We start from the raw sequence: 23,741 nt of genomic DNA on the forward strand, positions 1-23,741 counted from the left end.
CAAAATTTTAGATATTAGAAATGAGGTGGGTTCAGAGAAAGAATCAAAGACACTATTAAAATATTGTATGAAGAGTATTCCTGGCAAAATAGTAAAGAAATTGGGTTTCTTTAGATTGGTGGTTATTAAAGTATAGTTGGGAATCCCTGGAGGTTCCCACCAACTCTTTTCAGGTCCATGAGATCAAAATTATTTTCCTGATGATACTAAGTTGTTATTTGACTTTTTCACACTCATTGTCTTATGAATGATTCGTGAAGTTTTAGGAGCTATGTAATGTGTGATAGCCAGTAGAGTGAATGCAGAAGCAAAACAGAACACTCATCTGTCTTCTTTTAAGCTAGATAGTCTAGAGATTTGCAAAAATATGAAACAATGCAACTTTTCTCACTAAATTTCTCTAGTTTGGGGAAATATTATTTTTTATAAGATAGATTTATGTTAAAATGTCATGAGTTACTAGAAAATAAGTGCATATGCTTTTAAACTTTTCAGTTTCCTTTCTAAAATGCTAAGTGCAAATAAATATAATCCACATACACAAAAATTCATTAAAGTCCCTGATAACTTTTAAGAGTGTAAAAAGAGTCTTGAGACAAACATTGTTATAACCAATAAAGAGCTTTCAACAGTTTAAAGGATCTTATGTCATGGATAATTATCTATTAGTCTTTATGGGCATAGATGCCAGAATCTAATTTAAACTAAAGTAGAAAGTATCCTCCTTAATGGTAATGATTGTTTTAAATCCTAGAAGGTCAGCAAAGTTTATATACTATAATGTGTGTGAATATTCTTCTAATCTTATCTAATATTAAAACTAAAGAGTTACTCCCCCAATCATCTTCATGTTAAAGTTCTGTATTTCTTTATGGCTTTATAGCAATACTTTGATTGCTAATTGTTCAGTAGAAATCAAGAGAGATTATCAAAATATGATCAGTATGTAAACTTGATATAACTAGTGTTTTCCAATTTATATTTTGTTTCATTACTGCTGTTCTTTAAATACTTTTATTTTTTAAAAAGATGCTAGCATAAAGGTCTTTATTTCATCCTGTTATGTCCTCTGACATATACAGAAAAAGCTAAGGGAGAAGTAAAATGCAAAACTCTAAATGCATTTTAGTCCAAACATTTTAATGCTTGATGAACAGCTTGGTCACATTGCATCCTCCCCTAGTGGGAGGAAGGTTTATGTCAATATCATCTGCTTTCACTTATGAAAATTTCCCAGAGGCACACAGACAAGGCTTAAGCTGCTTCTCTCCTTCTCGCGTGGTATGCAGTAGCCAGCTTAAAAGGATGATTGAGGTTTTAAATGTTGGAATGCTGAAAAATACTTTATTTTTGGCACTCACAGTTGCTAATGTAATTTTTTTTGTTCTGAAATTTATGGCTTCTTTGACCTCATCTCCTCCTCAAATTATAAAAACAAAATCAGAATTTGTTTGTCACCCTCAGTCTGTTGGTTGTTGCTTTGTATAGTGGCCTAGAGAATTACTGGCTCTAGGGTTTTAGCCTGTTAAAAGCTAAGGGACACATTAGAATACAAGCTTATGGTTACCAAGGGGGAAACAGAGGGATGACATAAAGGGAAATTAGGATTGACATATATGTACTATTATTAATATACATATATATTAATAAAATAGATAACTAATAACCTACTGTATAGCACAGGGAGCCCTTCTCAATACTCTGTAATGACCTATGTGGGAAAAGAATTTGAAGAAGAGTGGCTATGTGTATATGTGTACCTGATTCACTTTGCTGTATAGCGGAAACTAACACAACATTGTAAATCAGTTGTACTCCAATCAAAATTAGTTTAAAAAGCTATTTAAGGGAGTTACTTCTGCAGTCCTCAGTCCCAAGACACGTGGCTAAGCCAGTAAATGGCATTTTGGAGAGTACTGCTTCAGACTTGACATCTGGCATGCTGTGAAACCCTAACAGCAATGACCTTTACACCTCCTGGAAATTTTTAGGATCCCCACAAAAAGTTTAACTTCGCCCTTTACAAAAAGAAGCAGAAGAGATAGGAACACTAAGCTGCCATTTAAACATCAGTAAGTAAGTGTTTATCGCTTAGTTGTGCCCAGCTCTTTGCGATCCCAATGATTGTAGCCTGTCAGGCTCCTCTGTCCCCGGAATTCTCCAGGCAAGAATGCTGGAGTGAGTTGCTGTTCCCTTCTCCAGATCTTCCTGACCTGGGGATTGAACCCGGGTCTCCAGTACTAGGTTTTTTTTTTTTTTTTTTATGATACTTGTCATCCTGGTTAATTTCATTCTTAGGTAAGGAGAAACCCTGGAGGAAAGGAAGCCTAAGGATAGGCTAACTCAACTTACAGATTTGTTGAGGCATTGCCTGCTCTCAAATAGAAATGGTTCTTAGAGGACCTCAGGTGTTACAGGGAGAGGCAATCCAGACATAAGTCATTTTTCTTGGGTTATTCTACCCTCACACTGAGGTAAAACTCATTATCTGGTTCCATCTTCCACTCATTTATTCCCTACCTGCTTCTTCCCAAAACCCTGTAACTCTGACTTAAAGAACTTTGATGTCTAATACAGATTTAGTAGAGGTATCCTGGGAGATTAATATAACAGCACTCCTCTCTGGCCATTTCCAGGAGTTCTTCATCCATTCTTTTTCTTTCAACAAGCTCCTTCCTACCCTCTCTAGCCAGCTGTGGTTCCTTAGCCATTCGTAGAATCCCCTCAGGCAGCTTAAACCTCTCACAGGACAAAATCTGACTGAGAACATTAAGCAAACCAGAAACCTGGGCATTTAGCCAAACTAAGAACACCCATAGTCTCCAAAGTATTTCCTGGATAATTGAAATTCATCCTGTTACAAAGATGGTAGAAGTTTTGTTTCGATCTTCATCTTCTTTTCCATTTTCACAGCAACGGTGATAGTAGCTTCCACTCTTTCTTAATCTCCCAACATATCTTCAAAGAGTTTGTTCTCATTTAGGCACACATACAGTGGGGAATATTTGCACATAATTCATTTAGGGCCTGATTTTTGGTTACAGGTTAGCCTGTGGAATTATATAGGCCTAAATCAGCTCATTACCAAGAAACATTTCCTTCTTTCATTGCATAAGCATTGTTTAAGTGTCTGCATCATGCCAGACTCTTGGATTTAAAAACTTTACCATCAGTTTTCTTCAGAAGTTTTGCAGTCAGGTCAACAGTAAACTTTTGAAACCCTTAACTGTATAACGTTCTCCCTGTCGTTCTTACCTAGGGGATCTTGAGCTGAAGCCCTCAGCATTCCTCATTACTGACCCTCTCTTGGGACGTTTGAAGATTCAAGAAACTCAAGATTTGGATGCTGGGGATTATACGTGTGTTGCTGTCAACGATGCTGGAAGAGCAACTGGCAGGGTAACTCTGGATGTTGGCTGTAAGTAAGCGTCCTGGCTCTGGTAGACAAGTTTGTTTAGAAATTGACCTGGGATTTTGTCATGCTCACAGCTTTGAAACAGTTAGTGGAAAAACTTGTCAGAATGACAAAATTAGAGTTAGCATTTCATATTATTAATATAATGTAGTTAACATTTACCAAGGTTTTTTTTTCTATTTACCAAGCACTGTACTAAGAACAGTGTATACATATATATGTATGCATTATATCATTAAACCCTGTTGCTGCTGCTGCTAAGTCACTTCAATCGTGTCCGACTCTGTGTGACCCCATAGACGGCAGCTCACCAGTCTCCCTGTCCCTGGGATTCTCCAGGCAAGAACACTGGAGTGGGTTGCCATTTCCTTCTCCAATGTGTGAAAGTGAAAAGTGACCAAGTTTTTTTTCTATTTACCATGCACTATGCTAAGAACAGTGAATATACATGCGTGTGTGTATATGCATTATATCATTAAACCCTTTTAACAATCTTAAGAGGAATATACTATAATTTTCCCCACTATATAGGTAAGGAAATGTAAACTTAAAAAAGTCTAAGCAAATTGACCAGGTCAAGAGCTATGGAGGGACAGCCTGGTTGTTTGAACCCAGGTCATTTGATTTCAGAGACTATAGGCTTCAGAGTCTCTCGTCTGTTTGCCAAACATTTTCCTATCAGGAGTCATCCATTTGGACAGCAAATTCCTAAGTATTAACATCTGAAGGCCGAAAATTAGACTTTGGCCCTCGATCATAATTTGGAAATGTTGATGACAGAAAAGGTAGCAGATTGTCCTCTTCCTTTTGTTTTTTTTTTTTAAATTCACTAGCAGTGACTCCTTTGTGTATAAGAACAAAGCATGAACTACAAATAAACATCAATCACAGTGGGAATGATACATCATGTGCATGACAACTTTAGTCGGATTACTCAAGGAGTTTGGTCCTCCCTTCTTCGTCTCTCCATCTCATGCTTCTTGAAAAATAAAATTACATGGTTATGGTTAACACATGAAATAAAACAGAGCTTGTTTCATACGAGAAGGAACCCAGCAGCTTAATTTTAACAGATAAGTCATATGGTTGCATCACTTAAATTTATAAAATATGACATTTCATTAAATTGCATTTTCATTTATGCATGATAATTTTCAAGCCAAAGCTGTTTTTTTTTTAAAGGTTAAGAACTATAAAGAAAGTGCATTTTTTATTTTGAATAAAGTCGCAAAGAACATTTGAGTTCTACTGTCTTAGTTCTTTAAATGAAAGTCATGTCCCTCTAAGCTGAGTATTTTGTTTTGTATAAACTAAATGTTTTTCCCCTTGGGATCTTTTATGATCCCCAGGCCTCGGACTTTCTGGTGAACACTCTGAATTCCTGGTGATTATGCCCTTAGGGTAGAATCAACAAAGCTGCATATGGCCACAAAGATCACTGTAGACTCTGTCTGGGGCACAGCAAGATGTGTTTGAACCATGACTAAACCCAGTGGTTACTAAAAGAAGTGCTTTGGAAATAAGATTGGAATCTCTGGGTGGAGGGTCTCTAAATCTATCAGCAGAGTGTAAGATACAAGAAATGCTTTTAGATATACTGGGTCAGCCAACCCATCTACCAGTGTTCAGAAAAACTCAAATGAACTTTTTGACCAACCCAATATAAGGTCCAAATGAAGTGGTCCAAATTCTGTATCTGATACAGATTTCTGTTTTTAAGATACAGAATTCTTGTTTTTAAGAAATATACAAAGTTACAGAGTTTCACTTCTCAACATTTTCTAGTTTTGCTTCTCCCTCTTTCCTGCATGGATATTTTCTGTTAACCAACATTCTTTTCGAGTTATCTAACTCTAGAGGAGTGAAATAGCTCGGCAAAAAGGGAATGATATCCTCAACCCCTCCAAGATTGTAGAAAGTCTCCAAAGAAAAGGGAATGACACCCTCAGCCTTCCAAGATTATAGAAAATCTAAACACCTTACATGCTTACTTGGTGCCTTCTTGATAATTTTTTTAGCTTCTGGACTTTCCAAGTTTCTCTTCTGATGAGCAAAAAGCCATATAGAGGTTAGAGCTGTCTGTGCTGGAGTGACTTGGAGTAGATTAGGAAACATCGTAATAAAAGTTTGGTATTTTATAACCTAGACATCAGTCTGCCTCTCTGTCTTCAGTACATCTCTGATTAGTGCCGTCGGGTCTCTTGCCCTCTTGTATTTACACCCCCTCAGACAGGCTGTAACTTGGAGTCATCTTCACATCCTTTCCTATAATCATGATGCTGACACACCAATGGGAAGGGTGACCTAAACCTTGGGCTGTGATAAATTAACAAAGTCCTTCCTCAGCTCTTGACTCAGAGCTCAGTCCTCCTGTGTATGTGTGTGTAACTTTCTCTCCCATTTCCTATGGACGGTTCACAGCTGAGAACTTTTTCAAGTCTCTTCCTAATCTCTACCACCTTTGCTCTCAGCTGTGGCTTTCCCTTCCACCTCAGCGACGGAAGTGAGATATTTTGGCAGCCAGTCCCTTCGCCTCCTACCTCTGTGTCTGTAGACTAATCCTCACCTCCTTCCCTCTTCTCTCCAAGGTTGTGAAAGAAATGAAGATGGGGAAAAGTTGATAAGATGGTAGTATATGGATCAAAGGACTAAAGGTCGTTAACAGCAAACAGTAAGATTCTGAAAGACTTACCTTAATAAGTCTTTAATTGATGCTTAATAAGTACCAACCATTGTGTGAAGCATTTCACATACATTATTTCATTTGATAATAACTATGAAGTCTGCACTATGAGTATCTTTATTATGAGCTCTAAGAGGTTAGGTAAGTTATCCAACATCATACTGCTAATAAATGATAGACCTAAGAGGACTCAGCCCTCTCATCTGTTATATTACAAGACCACAGGCAAATTGTTGTTGTTCAGTCGCCCAGTCCTGCCCAACTCTCTGCGACCCCACGGACTGCAGCAGGCCGGGCCTCCCTGTCCATCACCAACTCCCGGAATTTACTCAAACTCATGTCCATTGAGTCAGTGATGCCATCTAACCATCTCATCCTCTGAAGCCCTCTTCTCCTTCTGTCCTCAATCTTTCCCAGCATCAGGGACTCTGTTCTCATCAATAACCAAAATACAGGAGATTCACTTCAGCATCAGTCATTCCAGTGAATATTCAGGGTTGATCTCCCTTAAGATTGACTGGTTTAGCAAATAGTTATAGTGAAATTAAAAAACTGTTTTGATTAGAATTAGAAATTTTAGAATCAAAAATTATTTGATTATTATCTATTATTATTTGAATCAACTGTTTTGATTTAATTAGAATTAGAAAACTGTGGTCTGGGCATGAAATTTGATAAAAAGGAGGAATTGCTGGAGGGCTGAAGGTCTCAAAGTTGGTAGCTGGTTGAAATGGGCCTCAGAGGAACATGATTACTAATTTGGAGCAGAGAGGTGGAAATTTGAAATGGCCTTAAAATAAAAGGATGTAAGAAAAAAAGTTATATATTTATCCCTTGTTCCTTGATCTGGATTTTTTTTTTTTCTCTTCACTCATATTCAAAATCTTCACTCTCAGTGACCTTTTCTAAAACAATGGCTTCCTTAATTTTATTCCAGTAATTTTCCTGATGGAGCTACTTACATAAACTCTATTGTTTGCTTACTGTAAACTTGATCATTGTTGGCAATTGCCAAATAACTTAATATTACATCACCATTCATGATTTTGGCATGCCTTAACTATTTCCCTATTCACCATTAGTATTCTGATCATTGTATTAATAGCTCACAGAGTTTGATTAGACCTTTTCTGGCCACCTAAAAGTACTGTTGCATATCCTAGCAAATAGATGATGTAACTGCCACACGCTATGCACATCACAGTTGTGGTTCTGATCACTACAGCTTTACTACAAGTAAGTCACCACCACAACTTACTACAAGTAGGTTTTAGCAGCCCCTGCCCCCCCCCCAAAAAGCCAAGTTTTACCCAGAATTTATATAGTGGTTAAGAGAATGGGCTGTAGAAAAGGACTGGGTTTTCTGCCTAGCTTTTAATAGTATCTACTTGATAGGTTGGGCTTCCCACATGGCTCCATGGTAAAGAATTCACCTGAGAAGCAGGAGATGTGTGTTCAATCCCTGGGTCAGGAAGATCCCCTGGAGATGAAAATGGCAACCCACTGTAGTTTTTTTGCCTGGGAAATCTCATGAACAGAGGAGCCTGCTGGGCTATAGTCAAAGAGGTTGCAAAAGGAATCAGACATGACTTAGCAACTAACCAACCTACCAACCAACAACTTGATAGGTTGGCTATAAAGATGAAATGAGGTATTTTAGCCTATGTATTGGGTTGGCCAAGAAGTTCATTCAGGTTTAAACTTCTTGGCCAACCCAATACATTCAGTATGTGAGCAATTACTGCTTTTCCTTCAAAGCTGCTTAATGGGACATGTATCAAATAGGTGAATATTTACTTTACAACCTGAGTGGTCATTTTGATTCTCCAAGTCTTGAAAAATAATACAAAAAAAGCATTAAAAATAGTGGTATAGCATTTAAGATTAAGCATTTTGCTTTTAATATGATAGTCAGTGTTTCAACTTGATTTTTGAAAAGAGGGCTTGAGATAATTTAAGTGCTACTTTTAGTAGTGCATAAAATTATTCATTTGAGTTCCAGAACTATTGGGCATAAATTTAAGTAGATTATGACTTAAGAAAAACTTGCTTTTATCCATATCATGTAACTAGTTGGACTTTCAGATTGTTTTTGTGGGTCTGTTACTTCACATAAACAATACTAGATCAAAAAATAATCATAAAAAGTCTGTTTCATGTTATTTTTGAGTTCAAGCTTCTTGTTGTGAGTCTCCATTTTCCTATTTCTCATTATCATGACTTTAAGTTGTGGACATTTCAGGTCAGCGTTCAGGGAACATTACCAGTGCTTTTCATCCTTCTTCAAAAGGATGTCATTTGGAAGAGAAAAGGATTGGCGACATCAAACAAAAAGTTGGCCTGGCAGTGACTCTATTTGCCGGATTCCACACCACAGAGGGTGATGTTTTAGACTTAGACCATGGTTTCATGTTTTGTGGTTTGGTAGAACCAAAACAGGGTGTTCAGCCATTTTAGAAAAAAAAATTCTCAGTTGGACTAATGTAATGCAAAAGTTGCCATAGTCAGGAGAGATTTAATTGTCACTGAAGGAACTAGAATAACTTTATAGAATAGGTTTTAGATCATGATGGTAGATCTGTTTGTAAGTTTTATATTTTCAAAATAATGTGTTCATACAACCACATCCACCCGTGACACCAGAGCTGTACTGAGCATTAACCCTGTGTGATCAAGGTGCTTGCACATAAATATTTAGGGGATCATAGAGGACCCAGCATAATAAGTCTATTAGACTATGTGCAGAAGCCAGGGACTTCCCTGGCAGTTCAGTGGCTAAGACTTCACTTCCAGTGCAGAAAGTGAGGGTTCAAACCCTGAATGGGAGTTAAGATCCCACATGCCTCAGGGCCAAAAATCCAAAACATAAAAAAAAAAACCACAGTATATACAGAAACCAAATTTAAAACTAATATTAGATACATTAAACTCTGAACTATAATTTAACAAATTAACTCTACAGCATTTATGATCACTGATAGTCAATACTTGGGTAATTACTACATGCTAAATGACTGATAATGATTCCTTCTTTTACAAACATGAGATAGGATATGTTATTATCCCTCTTTTGTTGATGGGGAGATTTAGACTGGGGGAGGTAAAATAATTTTTCAAGTTTATATACTAAGGAATAGTGAAGCTGCAATTTGATACCACCTGGTGGGCTGTAATTTCCCTAAGCTACTTCTCTAATCTACTAGCTCCTCTGTGTCAGTTGCTCAATTGTGTCTGACTCTCTACGACCCCATGGACTAGGGCCTGCCAGGCTCCCCTGTCCATGGGATTCTCAAGGCAAGAATACTGGAGTGGGTTGCCATTTCCTTCTCCTATTTTTTTTTTTGTTTGTTTTTAACTAAATTAACTTCTGCTTCCTTTCCTACTGGTTTTAATAACCTATTTACTATCCACCCAACGTAATTCCCTTGGAGTCTGAGTTGGCCACACTCAAGAGTAGGAAGTTCTTAAAAGGCCTCTTGAGTTGAGGTAGGAGCTGCTTCATATTGAGGCTTGCTTGTCATTGATGCTGTCCTGGCTGCGCATCTAGTGCCTGGTACATTTGCCTTGTTTTCTGGTACCAGGACGTTTATTCCCTCACCTTGTGCTTGTCTCGTGCCTAACACTGTTCCCAAAGCTTCTTCACCAGAGGTGACTTCTCTCATCTCAACTGAGCTTTATGGGCACAACTTGAGCTTCACTTATCCTTTTTAAATCTGTTTTGTTCTTGGCTTTCTTATGTCTGAAAAGTCTCATTCATCTCTATTTTCACTGATGACTGTGTTCTATTATGTCACTAACCTTGGTTTCCTCCCAAAGAGTTGATTAGTCCCAGGCTTCTGCATGTCTTTTGCTTTTCTGGAGCTTATTTTCGGTCACATCTCTAGATTCACCTGTTCACTCTGAACCTAGCATATTTTGTGACATTTGCACATCTCTTTTTCAGAAAAGCAACTAGCTCTAGAATAAATGACTAATCTCACTCCAGATAGATGTAAGGCCTTACATACCTAGGATAAGCAAACAGTGAGCTGCTTTCTAAACTATTTTTAAGTGCATTTATTTTACCTATTGTTTTTTATTAGTCAAATTCCCATATAGAGGTAAGAGAAATCTGAATAGGTATACAACTTCTTTTTATAAACACATTACTCAATAGTAGTGTTAAATTTTATTTTATGTAGTTTCAATAAACAAATGACAGGACTTTTGAAATTGCCGTGTTTTTTCAAAATACAAATTCAAATGTACTGGACCAGTGTTGTTTTCAACTTATACACTTAATGCACACACACACACATGCTAGATTATTGTTTTAATATTGATTCAGTCATTCACAGATATCTAGCATTCATGTATAATGCACAGAGTAACATGTTAGTTGCCATAGAAGATAAAAACATGGTTGCAAATATAAATTCTCTGGGGAAGGTCAAATGTGTAGTCTAGTAAGAGACTGAATGGAGCCATTGCCATGAGAGTGGTGTAGACTGAGTTCTCTGAAACCTCAGAGAGGGAAAAAATCATATCCATTTAGGATGGTAAGAGTTGTCATTGAGGAAGGGCCTTTTGAACTGCATTCAAGAACTGTTAGTATTTCAATAGCCAGAGATCAACATCAGACATCACATTTGGAAGGAGGGTGTTGGCACAGGCGCTGATTTGAGAAAGGTCAGTCCTTGCCTAGAATAAGTTCTGATTGTCCAGAGAATAAGATTTGTACAGAAAACTAATGGGAAATAGGGCTACAAAGTAAAAGGAGGTCCTTTAGCCCAGGTTAATAAAGCACTAATGCTACTTGGGAGACAGGTGTACACCCAAGTCCCAGAATTACCATTTAGAAGGAGAGAAGTGATCTCCACACCCATTTTTACCAGCTGGATAACCAGCTTGAATTTGGGCAGTTATAGGAACCCATAGAAAAGAGAGGCTGGTAAAATGATAAAGAACTGTGACTCTGGAGTCAGATCAGTCTGATTTTCAATACTAGTTCCATTGTTCAGCTCCATGTGACACTTAGCAAATTAACCATCTCTGTTTCAGCTTCTATAAAATTGGGATAATAACAGTATCTACCTCATAGGGATATTATGAAGATCAAATGAAATAATTAATGAAGAGGGCTTAACCAAGTCTCTGGCTCTATATGCTATCATTTCAGTCGTTTAGTTGTGTCCAACTCTTTGTGACCCTGTGAACCGCAGCATGCCAGGCCTCCCTGTCCATCACCAACTCCTGGAGTCCACCCCAACCCATGTCCATTATGTTGGTGATGCCATCCAACCATCTCATCCTCTGTCGTCCTCTTCTCCTCCTGCCCTTAATCTTTCCCAGCATCAGGGTGTTTTCAAATGAGTCAGCTCTCCACATTAGGTGGCCAGAGTATTGGAGTTTATAGTTGTTGCAATTCATAACCAATGTTTAATCTTGACATTATCAAGGAGACCTTCTTAGGGTACTTCTTCTTAGAGTCCTACATGAACAGGCTTCATCTATTACCTCTAATAGTATCTTATATGTTTCTCCTTGCCTGATGCCTCACACATCATTATTCATGAGTTCTGTGGGATATACTGAGAGCCTCATCTATTTGGGCTTGCTGACAGCATCCTCCCTATCTTGCATTCTTGTGTTTTCCAAGGTAGGCCTGTTAACCTCTCATTTTTCCTTCTGGCTTCTGTGGTTACCTAAATTCTGTAGGTAACTGTAGACTTCTTATCCATAATTTTATAATTTCTGAATCATTTCTTAACTCTAAGATTAATCACTCCCTAGGTTCCATTTATCAAAAGCTATCCTGTAAATTTAAATTATTGATTTTCAAGCTTCAATTTCTTTAACTCAAAAATGCAAAAGAAAATATAGAAAATGTATTGAGAAGCAAGAATGTGATATACACCAAGAATATAATTTAAGATTAAATACTGTCTGCTTGTTATATAGTGATCTATTGAAGCATAAGCCTTGATATGAATTAATTTATTTAAAAATTCCACCAAAAGAAGTAAGTTTTGGAAATTGTCTAAAGTATTCCATTACAAAGCAGACTTATTTATTAGAAAATTTAAATTTTTGAGGTGAGGAGTGTGGCATAAACTAAAAGACAAATTCCAGAAATGAAAGATTCTCTTTAGTTTAGGAAATCCTGATTTAAATTGTCATTGTTTCTATCTTATCATGTTAAGGGAATAGTCAAACTTCCTTGTGCCTCTATTCATTTATTAAGAAAGTGTGTTTTAATAGCAGACAAGAGTATTTAAAACATATATTTATAATAGTATATGAACAATAAGTTGATTCAAATTCAATCTGTTGTTTGGTTATTAAATTCAGTTCAGTTTAGTCATTCAGTTGTGTCCAACTTTTTGCGACCCCATGGACTGTAGCATGCCAAGCTTCCCTGTCCATCACCAACTCCTGGAGTTTGCTCAAACTCATGTCCACTGAGTCGGTGATGCCATCCAGCCATCTCATCCTCTGTCGTCCCCTTCTCCTCCCGCCTTCAATCTTTCCCAGCATTGGGGTCTTTTCCAGTGAGTCAGTTCTTCACATCAGGTGGTCAAAGTATTGTTGTTTCAGCTTCAGCATCAGTCCTTTCACTGAATATTCAGGACTGATTTCCTTTAAGATGGACAGAGTGGATCTCCTTGCATTCCAAGGGTCTCTTGAGAGTCTTTTCCAACACCACAGTTCAAAAGCATCAATTCTTTGGCGCTTAGCTTTCTTCATAGTCCAACTCTCACATCCATACATGACCACTGGAAAAATCATAGCCTTGAGTAGACGGAGCTTTGTTGGCAAAGTAATGTCTCTGCTTTTCAGTATGCCTAGATTTGTCAATCGCTTTTCTTCCAAGGAGCAAGTGTCTTTTAATTTCGTGGCTGCAGTTTATTCATGCTGTTTATTAAATTAGCTATAAATTAATTTATATTTCATGTGCCTGTATACGATACCAATGACCTTTTTTTTTTTTTTTTTTTCATTTTAAATATCTTCCAGCACCTCCAGTTTTTATACAAGAACCTACTGATGTATCTATGGAAATTGGCTCAAATGTGACATTACCTTGCTATGTCCAGGGTTATCCAGAACCAAAGATTAAATGGCGAAGATTAGACAACATGCCCATCTTCTCAAGACCTTTTTCAGTGAGTTCCATCAGCCAACTAAGAACAGGAGATCTCTTTATTTCAAGTAGGTTAAAGGAAATATATTTTATGCAAATATGTACATTGAAAGTATACATTTTTTATACATAGGCATTGATATGTTCAAAATAGTAAATTAATCTTGCCAACACATTTTGTGTTTGTTGAATTTCATTTTAAAATAATACTGAACTCATGCCTGGGATTTATCATAAATGAATAGCATTTTATTCAATTTTATGTTGTTACTATATCATCAGGACTTATGAAGCAGTATGAACTTCCTTATATCTCAGTTTCCTATTACAAATAGAGTCAACCTGGGCCTGTAGGCGGATAAGTAATCATATCTTATTTATTCTTGTACCAACTTTTGTATAGAGAGGTAAAATATTACTAGTAGTTAGTTAATGTTAATTGTTTGGGGCCAAGAATTCATAATCACATGCATAGGGACCCTATTCACTATCAATGTAGACTAAAAACTATCTGTCTGGAGCAAAGCGTTTTTTAAAAAGTCAAATATTCCATCATCTCAAACTTTTATCGATGATCTCTTAAGCATTCAGATATTTGTAAACTCTTAGTAGTTTTTCAAATATTGTTAAGAATGTTTGGATAATGGCATAAGAGGAGTAAAAACAACTCAATGATTAATTGACTTTTAAAAAAAATTGCATTTTAGGGTATTTCGTAGAAAGCCCACCATAAGTGATTTTCATGTTTATTAGCAATGTCAAATGTACATTACCCTCCCGTAAAGTTTCAGTACAAATTAATTACAAGCACTTAAGCGTCCAGCTTTGTTCTGGGCTCTGTGGTGAAGACTGAAGTCAAATATTGGGTTCTTCCCTCAGATATTTTATAATCTACTGTCTGAGTGGGTGGCCATACTAGTACATACAAGAATTACTCAATAGATGGGTCAGATTATGCAGAACCTGAAATGTGCAGGTGAAGAACTGTAGTTGGTAAGGTAGCAAATAGTCCCCCAAGCTTCCTAGGCAGGAAATGGCATGTGAAAGTACTGTTTCAGAACAGCTCCTCTGCAGGATAGAGGAGACATGAGCTAGAAGGAAGAATAGAGAAGCTCACACAGATAGGTTGACACAGTGGTGATGAGAAACAGCCCAGAGGGCAACAAAAAGACTTGAAAACCAATCAGTTGGTGGAAATGAAAGAAAAGAAAAAATAAAGGAGGGCAATGTATTCATCAGTGGTTGCCCAGTTGCTCAAAGTAAATTATCTAAAAGGAAGCTAGCAATTAGAAATTTAGTTCTCAGTGGTATTTTGTATTTCTCTACAAAATAGCCTGAGTTGATAATATGAAAAATATTTTGGTTAGAAATAATCTCCAACTTATTAACCAAGTGGTTTGCTAAAGTTGCCTTGGCAAATGAATGTTTGCTAATTTTGAGAGTACATACCACCAGCATTTACCAGATGCAATTCTATAGTTACACGCATGTGGTTAGCAGAGTAGAAACGTGGTCAGCACTCTCTGAGATAGGATGGAACTATTCATAATGGAAAACTATTATTTTTTTCTCTGTCAGTGTCTTATCAATAGGTTAAAATGTGCTTATTTTAGTTAAGATATTTGCAAAGATGACAATCAGTCCCCTATTTAAAACCTTCTTTTCACTTCTCAGTTGCTCATATTATAAAACTATGCTTTCTAAAAGGCAGCAGTCTACCTCTTCAGGCTCCTGATTATGTCCATATAACCTGTAACCCAGTAATCCTCCCCCTTATCCCCAACACAATCTTTAATTTAAAATATTTCAAAATATGCTTTTTATTATACTGAACATTTTATATATTTGACTGCCCTACATAATAAAAAATTTTAACATGCAAATTTAGTACAAAAGAAAACAAAGTAATCTTTCTTAAAATAATACGTATTTCAGTAGATAAATGGGCTTCCCTGGGGTGGCTCAGTGGTAAAGAATCTGCCTGAAATGCAGGAGACCTGGGTTTGATCCCTGGTTGGAAGATCCCCTGGAGGGGAGGGCACAGCAACCCACTCCAGTACCCTTGCCTAGAGCATCCCATGGACAGAGGAGCCTGGTGGGCTGCAGTCCATAGGGTCATACAGAGTTGGACATGACTGAAGTGACTCAGTAGCAGCAGCAGTAATAGATAAATATCCAGGCAGTGCTCACACAGAATGCATTCATGTTTATTTACATCATCATGAATTTGACAGCTAAAATGTAGAGTGATAAAGGAATATGGATTGATGACCCAGAAACTCTAGGCTGGTTCTAAAATGGTACACACTTTGGGAAAAGTTCTTTCTTTCTTCCACTTATACAGGATTAGGTTGTAGGCTCAAATAACTATAAACAAAGTCATCAAATCCAAAAATTTCCTGTGGGGCCTTCGAAAGTCTTGCTGAACTTGGGATATTATTCCTATTGTGAATCCACCCCCATGCATTGTCTACCTAGGTGTTGCCAGTAGACACCCCTTATTATTTGCTGCTGTTATTTTAAGTTATGTCTGACTCTTTGTGACCCCATGGACACATGGAGTGTCCTGTCAGGCTCCTCTGTCCATGGGATTTTCTGGGCCAGATTACTGGAGTGCCTTGCCATTTTCTCCTCCAGAGGCTCTTCCCGACCCACGGTTCAAACCCGCATCTCCAGGTCTCCTGCATTGCAGTTGTATTCTCTACTGCTGGGTCACCGGTGAAGCCTCCCCTAATCATGGTACCAATGAAAACAGTCTCTCCTGCAAGCCTCCAAAATGAGCCCAGGGAGGTGATACAGCTTTCCATTCTTTGAACAGAGCATGATTTTTCAAGTCATATTCTTGCCTTTGAGCCCATTGGGTTTGGACTGCCCTTCCTCTGTTCTACCTGGTGTTTAAGGTGTTTAAGGTATAGCTCAGGCTTCCGTAGTGGCTCAGAAGTAAAGAACCTGCCTGCAATGCAGAAGAGGCTGGGGATATGGGTTCAATTCCTGGGTTGGAAAAATCCCCTGGAAGAGGAAATGGCAACCCATTCCAGAATTCTTGCTTGGGAAATTCCAAGGAGGAGCCTGGCAGGCTACAGTCCATGGGGTCACAAAGAATCTGACACAACTAAGTGCACGTGCACATGCAGATGTTAGCGCCTATGTGACTCCTTCCCTAACTCCTCCACATGCACATGCAGATATTAGCGCCTATGTGACTCCTTCCCTAACTCCTCCACATGCACATGCAGATATTAGCTCCTATGTGACTCCTTCCCTAACTCCTCCACATGCCGTCAGGCACTTCTGGTCTCTGCTCGCACAGCTCATGGTCTGAAGCTCAAATGAGAGCATGTTCACACTGCGGTAGGATTGTTGTGTTCTCTGTATGACTCCTCTCCTAGAATGGGAACTACGAGGCGGCAGTATCATATTTTCCACCCACAGATCTCAGCACTGTGACTCACACGTGGTTAATGGGTGGTGCTGAGTGAGTGAACAATCTCTTCTTTTTAGACTTATGGGCAAGTGATAAAGGAACATATATTTGTGAAGCGGAAAACCAGTTTGGAAAGATCCAGTCCCAGACAACAGTAACAGTGACAGGACTTGGTAAGATCAATGAAGTACTTAGCACACTTTTTGCAAACATCAGGCTTCTCTTACTACCTCATTTCTTCCTTGTACCATTTAAAAAAAAAAAAAGTAAATATCTAATCGCAACATTAGCTATCCTTCCCTCCTAACCTATTTCATATTTCCTTGATGTTAGAAGTGGAAATAACCTTAGAGATATCTGCTTTAAGCTCCTTACCTTCCACTTGAAGAAGTGAAGGTCAGTTGAATAAATTCATTTAAGTCTAAGTATGAATACACATACACACACACACACACACACACACACACACACCACACACACACACACGGTTGTGGTATTCTTTTCTAGCTCTTTTCTTTACACTTATCATTTTAGTCCACATGGAATTATTTCTCTGTGTGATATGAATTAAGAATACAAAATCCTTTCTTTCCAAGTGATAAGACTTTGTTACAGTATCTTTTATTGAATATTCTCTTCCCACTGATTAAAATACCCATTTGGCCACACACTTAAATTTATATTCTATGTCTGTTCCTTGGAATTCTGTTCATATGCTACTCCTACACTATTTAAATTATTATAGCATGTATTGTGATTTTTAAATCTGTCAGTTCACATTTCTCATTACTACAATATTTTCTACAATAACTTCTAAAATATTTTCTTCATGTATCTCCCTTTGTTCGTCTATATATGCTTACATCCAAGAAGAATCTCTTAGGGCTGTTACTTTGATTTATGTTGAATTTATTCATTGACTTCTAGAAAAGAATATGTTTACAATGTTTCTTTGCCTGAGCTGTTATAACAGCCTCCTCACTAATCTCATCCCTTCTAATTGTCCCTTGTCCAGTAAGTTCCCAGATGAATACTTCCTGATGATTCTACTTTTCTATTTATCAGTGCTTTCAAACACTCCATCTGTCTGTTGAATATTTTGCAAATTTCTTGGCTTGACTTTTCTGGCCTTTAAGCCATAGACCTACTCTATGTAACCTTATTTACTTCTATACTGTTACCTGTCCTCTTGCCAGTCTCTCTTGCTTAGAAAGGTCCTGTATCTCTATCTTCTAATTTGTACATATGTGCAATTAAATATCTTGTTCTTGAAAACTCGGTTTTCTAATAGCTTCCCTAGTAGCCATCTTGGTCTATAAAAGAATTGGCCTTCCTTTTGAGTGAATTAGGGCTGATGGTGGCCGTGTGCTCCCTCCGATTTAGTCGCTCCGCTCATTGGAATCAGCCCCCCGGTGACCAGTGTAATTGAAGGACAGCAGCTTACTTTACCTTGTGCTCTGCTGGCTGGAAATCCCATTCCAGAACGTCGGTGGACTAAAAATTCAGCCATGGTAAGAGCATTTTAAATCCATGCGTTCATATTCCTAATTTTCTTGAGTAAGAGGCAATGTGTTTCAACCACTGAAATTTCAATAAAATAAATATGCAAACATTTATTTTTTAAATGTATCAAAATGTTTTTTCAGTATTAACATGTTTATGCAGTTTATATGATTTTGGGATTAATATGATGGAGAAGTAGTCAATGGTGTAATTTTTATGATTTTGCATTAAATTCGATGTTACTAGAAAATTCCAGAATATGTAAAAAATGAAGCAAGGATAAAGTTTGTTTTCATAGCATTTAAATATTATATATCCTTCTTTGCAGGACCTAATAAAATGTTAATATTCTCATAAAATTATTTCATTTTATATTTTAATCTTTATTATTATCTTCAAACATTCTTTTACAGTGAACTGTTTTACAATGTGGATCAATTTTGTGTCATTGTTTTTCAAGGCATAACTTGTGATTATGAAGGAATTTGAAAAATTTTCATAGTTCTAAGGAATTATTCTGCAAACATACTATCTATGGCAATAAATTTTCATCTAGTTCAGAGCATTTTCCCTTCTATTTTCCAGAGTACTTAGACTTACTCTCCTCTTGAAATGCCAATTAAAAGTGAATTGAGTCCATGAAATAAGATGTAAAAATGTTCATATTTGCATAAAAACCCTAGAAAGATGAGTGCACCTCACTCAATAATAAATGCCCTTATGACATAGGATGATACTGTTTGAGCACTTAAGTACCCTGTGGTTGAACAAAATACATAAATGGTACAGAGTTAGCGGTAATGATTATTAACAAACTCTTGTCACCCTTCGTTCATGTAGTTCCTATATCATACATTGACTTCTGATATTTGTATCTGTCACTGAATAGGGTGGGTGTTGAGATCATTCTCTCAGTTTGAGTGATGCTTGATTACCAAAATAAAAATGTCAAACAGCTTGCAAGTGGTAAGCAAGTCTTCTTGAAAAAGAACAAATTAAGCCAATAGTAAGAGTCAAATTTGGGATCTGCATGATAACCAAAATTACAGAAACAGGGAATAAATGTTGTTTCTATTTCTTTCTCTTTCCAACATGTGCACAATTCCGACAGATGTTAGTGGATAGAATTTTTGGTGGTATATCACAATGACATACAAATGTTACAATGTTTGGTAACATTTTATGCTCATCATTTTTCACTTAAGGATGTTAAAATATTTCGTTATTTTATAAGACATTTAAATTACCCAGTTGGGAAAGAAAGCAGATCTGCTTTTGGCTTAGACACTATTGCCTTTTTAATTAAAAATGGCTTTTTTTCCCTTCAAGTTGGTCCAAAACCCTTACATCACTGTACGCAGTGATGGGAGTCTCCATATTGAAAGAGTCCGCTTGCAGGATGGAGGCGAGTATACTTGTGTGGCCAGTAACGTTGCTGGAACCACTAACAAAACGACCGCGGTGGACGTGCATGGTAAGAGGCGCACCCATCATAATTTTTTTTCCAGTTCAGAACTGGGTCCATGTCTTTAAATCAAATCACTCTGTTCCTCTAATTATAAGAAGTAGATATCTTTCCTAATTGTTATTCTTAACAAAAAGCCTTATTGCTTGAACAATATTTAACATTGTTAAGGCTGTTTCCAGATTTCCCTTTCCTGTGTACACAAAAAGATATTATTGGGAGTCACTAGCTGAGTCTGTCCAAGGGCTTTTGTAAGTGGTTTCTTAATTGATAAAAGTGAACTTAGCTCTCAAAGAGTTATGTTTAAAAATACATTTTAATTTCAGGCGAGCAGAACTTATTATACCATCCAAACTGCCTCTTCTTTTCAGATTGTGTAAGTGGTCCTTACTAATAACCCCTTTGTGTGTTAGCTAGAAATGACCTAAACTTTTCTAAAGGCCATCTCATGTGCTCCAAACAATCTTTTTGCATGTTATAAAGGTCAAAAATAAAAAAATCCAGAAGCTATCTTTTTTCCATTCGTGAGTAACCATTGTCAACTTTTTACAACTCAATAGATGACAGCTACATAGTTTAAGAAATTGTCATAATTTTTTTTTAATATTTCCTTTAAAGACTTTGCAACATTGCTTTTCTAAAGTGTAGTATTAAAAACTAGCTCTGTGTACAGGGATGAAAGTAGAATAGAACATTTATTTTTAGTAGTTGATTCAGTCTTTTTTAGGGCCTGAATTGGACAATCCATTAATTTCCAAATTTTGCTTGTTCTATTGAAGTTTCCAGTGAATGCAGGCCATCTTCTTTTTAATGTCTGCTTTTCGTATAAATAGCCTCTTCCACTACTTTCAGTCTCAGACCAATCTTGTGCCAATCTTCACCAATCTTGTATGAAATATTCTTGAAGAAATAGTCAAGTAACTCTAAGTTATTTATGGTCCAAAAGAGTAAATGCATAATGCCAGGTTGGCTACAGTTGTGTTTCATGTATGGCTAGAACCCATACATTTCCCAGAGGGTGCGTATGGGCTGGTTTGACAATCGACAGTAGAAATGTACTCACGTCATCTTCCTTTGACTTCTAACAAAACTGCCTAGAATATTGCCTTGAGATGGATTCTGATATAAATTTTCACTTGGGTGAAAGAGTGACATGAAGTTGGCCAGACTCAAGGAGTTGGAGAAGACCGACAAACCAATGATATGGTTCATTAAGATAAATGATATGGTTCATTAAGATAAAGGAAATTTAACAATGAAAAGTTAAAGAGGTCATTTGAGAACATTGTTTCATCCATCATAGTCCAAAGTGAATAACTGATTTAGTTAATAAGATTAAGAAAAAATTAACCTAACCATTTGACATAGACTAAACCAACCAGCTATCTAGAGGAAAGATTTGTCTTTGAGTTGGATGTGATGCAGTATTATAGTTTCTCTATACCTCTGTATTTATGTTAATTTCATCACTCTGCCTCTCCACTTTTAAGAATATTTATTCTATCCTGAGTTAAATCATAATGGAAAAGAAAAAAAGAATGTATATATATGTTTAAATGAGTTACTTTTCTATTTATGAGAGATTAACACAACATTGTAAATCAACTATACTTTGGTTTAATCAGTAAAAAAATATAGTAAAGGCTCTCAGTGAATTCTTAAAAGAATTGTATTAACAAATGCACATACAAATGCAAATTAAAATAACAAGCCATTTCATTCTTTACGTTGATTTACATAGATTGACAATCTGGAAAGTAAAAGCTCTTCCATACTCAAATGTGATCAGAGTTGAAAGCTGTTGCCTGCATTTACAGCTGACATTTGCCTTTATACCTGTCAAACTTAATATGCATTTAAGAGAATGGCTTATTCCACATTGCCACAAAATGACAGCAAAGTTGAAAATTGACTATTCCGTGATAATTCTGGAAATTAAATTTCTCGCTTTAAAGAGTAGCCCGACATTCTTGTTTAGGGCTGGGAATTTGCTGCCAATTCTTCAAGAAGATATTATCTAAGGAGTAAGCCTAGTCTTAGGAAAATACAAGTATATAACAAAGCTAATCTAATCTTCCTTTTCTAAAAGGAAGCTTTTGCACTGAGGTCTCTGGTATCTCTTGTCTGGTTAACTTCAACTCCAGGGTAGCTGGGATCATTCTAGGTATATTTGACTTAAAGATAAGAGACACAGTGCTTGAGCCCTAGAGAGCAGCTCCATCTTTCAGGGGAAGGAAAGGAAATGCATGATATATATATATACACATACATATATATATATACACATGCACTTTTATGATGTTCATTATGCTGTGTTAGGAACTTTCATGTATGAGAGCTTCTTTAATCAAATTCATTATTTTGAGAACATCAAATAATGGTAATTTTTTATATTCGGAGAGGTTATGATTGGGCTTCCCTGGTGGCTCAGATGGTACAGGAGACCCAGGTTCAATCCCTGGGTCAGGAAGGCCCACTGGAGAAGGGAATGGCAACTCACCCCAGTATTCTTGCCTGGAGAATCCCATGGACAGAGAAGCCTGGTGGGCTACAGGTCATAGGGTCAGAAGAGTCAGACATGACTGAGAGACTAACACTGGTATGATTAGCAGATTTACACAGAATGGAATGATAAAATCTTCTCTTTCTTATTGCTTCACTCATTAGTGTCAATTCTTTAGTTGCTTTCTAAAATCAAAATGTATGCCATTTTTCCTAGCAAAAAACATCGACTTAGAATCTTGTATTTTAGACTTTTAAATGTAAACTCCTAAGGCCTTTCAAGTATAACTTTTGAGTTCCTTTTGAGGAAACAGATTCTTTTTTCAAGGTTAAATTTAGTAGCTTGCTACGTGATTCTTGTGTATAGACAGATATTTAATGTGTAGTGGTTAAATAGTCCATTTCTCTAGAGTTGAGTTTAAGTCAGCTCACTGCAGCTTAATGTGTAATGCACAATGTTGGAAGATATATATTAAATGTGTAACACTGAGGGTGTAGTTCTATCTTGAATTTCTGGAAAATACAGATTTCCTTCAATCCTCTCATATTTTTGTTAGGAAAATCAACCATATTACACATAATTTACTACTTCATTTTAAGTTTTTATTTAAATTGTTCAGATTGTAACCCTTGTATTTACTTTATTACACTCCCTTACAAATGACCCTACATTTTAACAGAAAGGATTGTCTTTGCTAGTTCTTCTAAATATTTGGTTTATCTTGAAAAAGTTCTGCTTTAAACTTGTCAGGCAAAATGGAAGGGTAGGCACTCAGATTCTGCATATTGCTTCCTTTTCCAGTTCTGCCAACCATTCAGCATGGACAGCAGATCCTTAGTACCATTGAAGGCATTCCAGTAACTTTACCCTGCAAAGCAAGTGGAATTCCCAAACCATCTATTGCCTGGTCCAAGGTAAAGGATGCATTTAGTGGTGCTTGTTAATGACATGTACTGTAACAACAACGTTTGAATGTTTTTAGTCATATGTGGAACTTGTCACTCTCCTATAGGACATTATAGAAAGGAAAAACCATGCAGTTTTACTTCTTGGAAGTGACCTTAAAATGTCCTTAGTGCATTCACCTATTTGATCCTTAAGTAGTGTTCACACAACAGAGAACATTAATATAGCACATTCTGTGGGCTAGGCATTTTTCTGAGCATTTCACATGTTTCAGCAGATCCTTTTTTTATTCCCTATCAGTGGTTGATCCCAAGCCATTTTGACTTCAGTGTAGCTCTGGTGGACAGCTCCATGCTCTCTGCCAGGGTCACCCTTCATGCATGTACCTCTCTGGTTTGGGGACTCAGGGCTTTCTTCAAGCTGCGCAACGTCCCTCAGCCTGCTGAGTGGTCAGGAAGTACAGGAACATTAACTCCTGGGAGGGGGAGATGTCCAATATATATGCCCCATTTCTCATCTATCAGGAGAACCCTTCTGAGTCCATGTGCATAGTGTCTCAGAAGAGCCCCAGCGCCAGAGCACACCGGGGCAGTGAAACCCTTTATTAGCCTGCCTTCCTTCTTGCATTGCTCTCCCACCCTCCTCTTCAAGGCTCTGGGAATCACTTTCCAAGTAAGTTCCCTGAGTCCAAATCTTTGTCTTAGCATCTACTCTTCTCA

At 37.1% G+C, this 23,741-nt stretch overlaps 1 protein-coding gene across 5 annotated transcripts in view; it reads left to right on the forward strand.

The window, feature by feature from the left end:
• The window catches only part of HMCN1 (hemicentin 1), a 516,590-nt gene that overhangs the window by 251,938 nt on the left and 240,911 nt on the right, over window positions 1–23,741 (forward strand). For all 5 annotated transcript variants that reach the window (XM_043924342.1, XM_043924345.1, XM_043924344.1 and 2 more), the window contains 6 exons: window positions 3,260–3,418; window positions 13,095–13,289; window positions 16,723–16,818; window positions 18,029–18,156; window positions 19,478–19,622; window positions 22,918–23,030. In XM_043924342.1, coding sequence (XP_043780277.1) covers window positions 3,260–3,418; window positions 13,095–13,289; window positions 16,723–16,818; window positions 18,029–18,156; window positions 19,478–19,622; window positions 22,918–23,030 — 836 coding nt within the window. The remainder of the gene's footprint in view (window positions 1–3,259; window positions 3,419–13,094; window positions 13,290–16,722; window positions 16,819–18,028; window positions 18,157–19,477; window positions 19,623–22,917; window positions 23,031–23,741) is intronic.

Source organism: Cervus elaphus, chromosome 14, assembly GCF_910594005.1.
Source record: "Cervus elaphus chromosome 14, mCerEla1.1, whole genome shotgun sequence".
Classification (NCBI taxonomy): domain Eukaryota; kingdom Metazoa; phylum Chordata; class Mammalia; order Artiodactyla; family Cervidae; genus Cervus; species Cervus elaphus.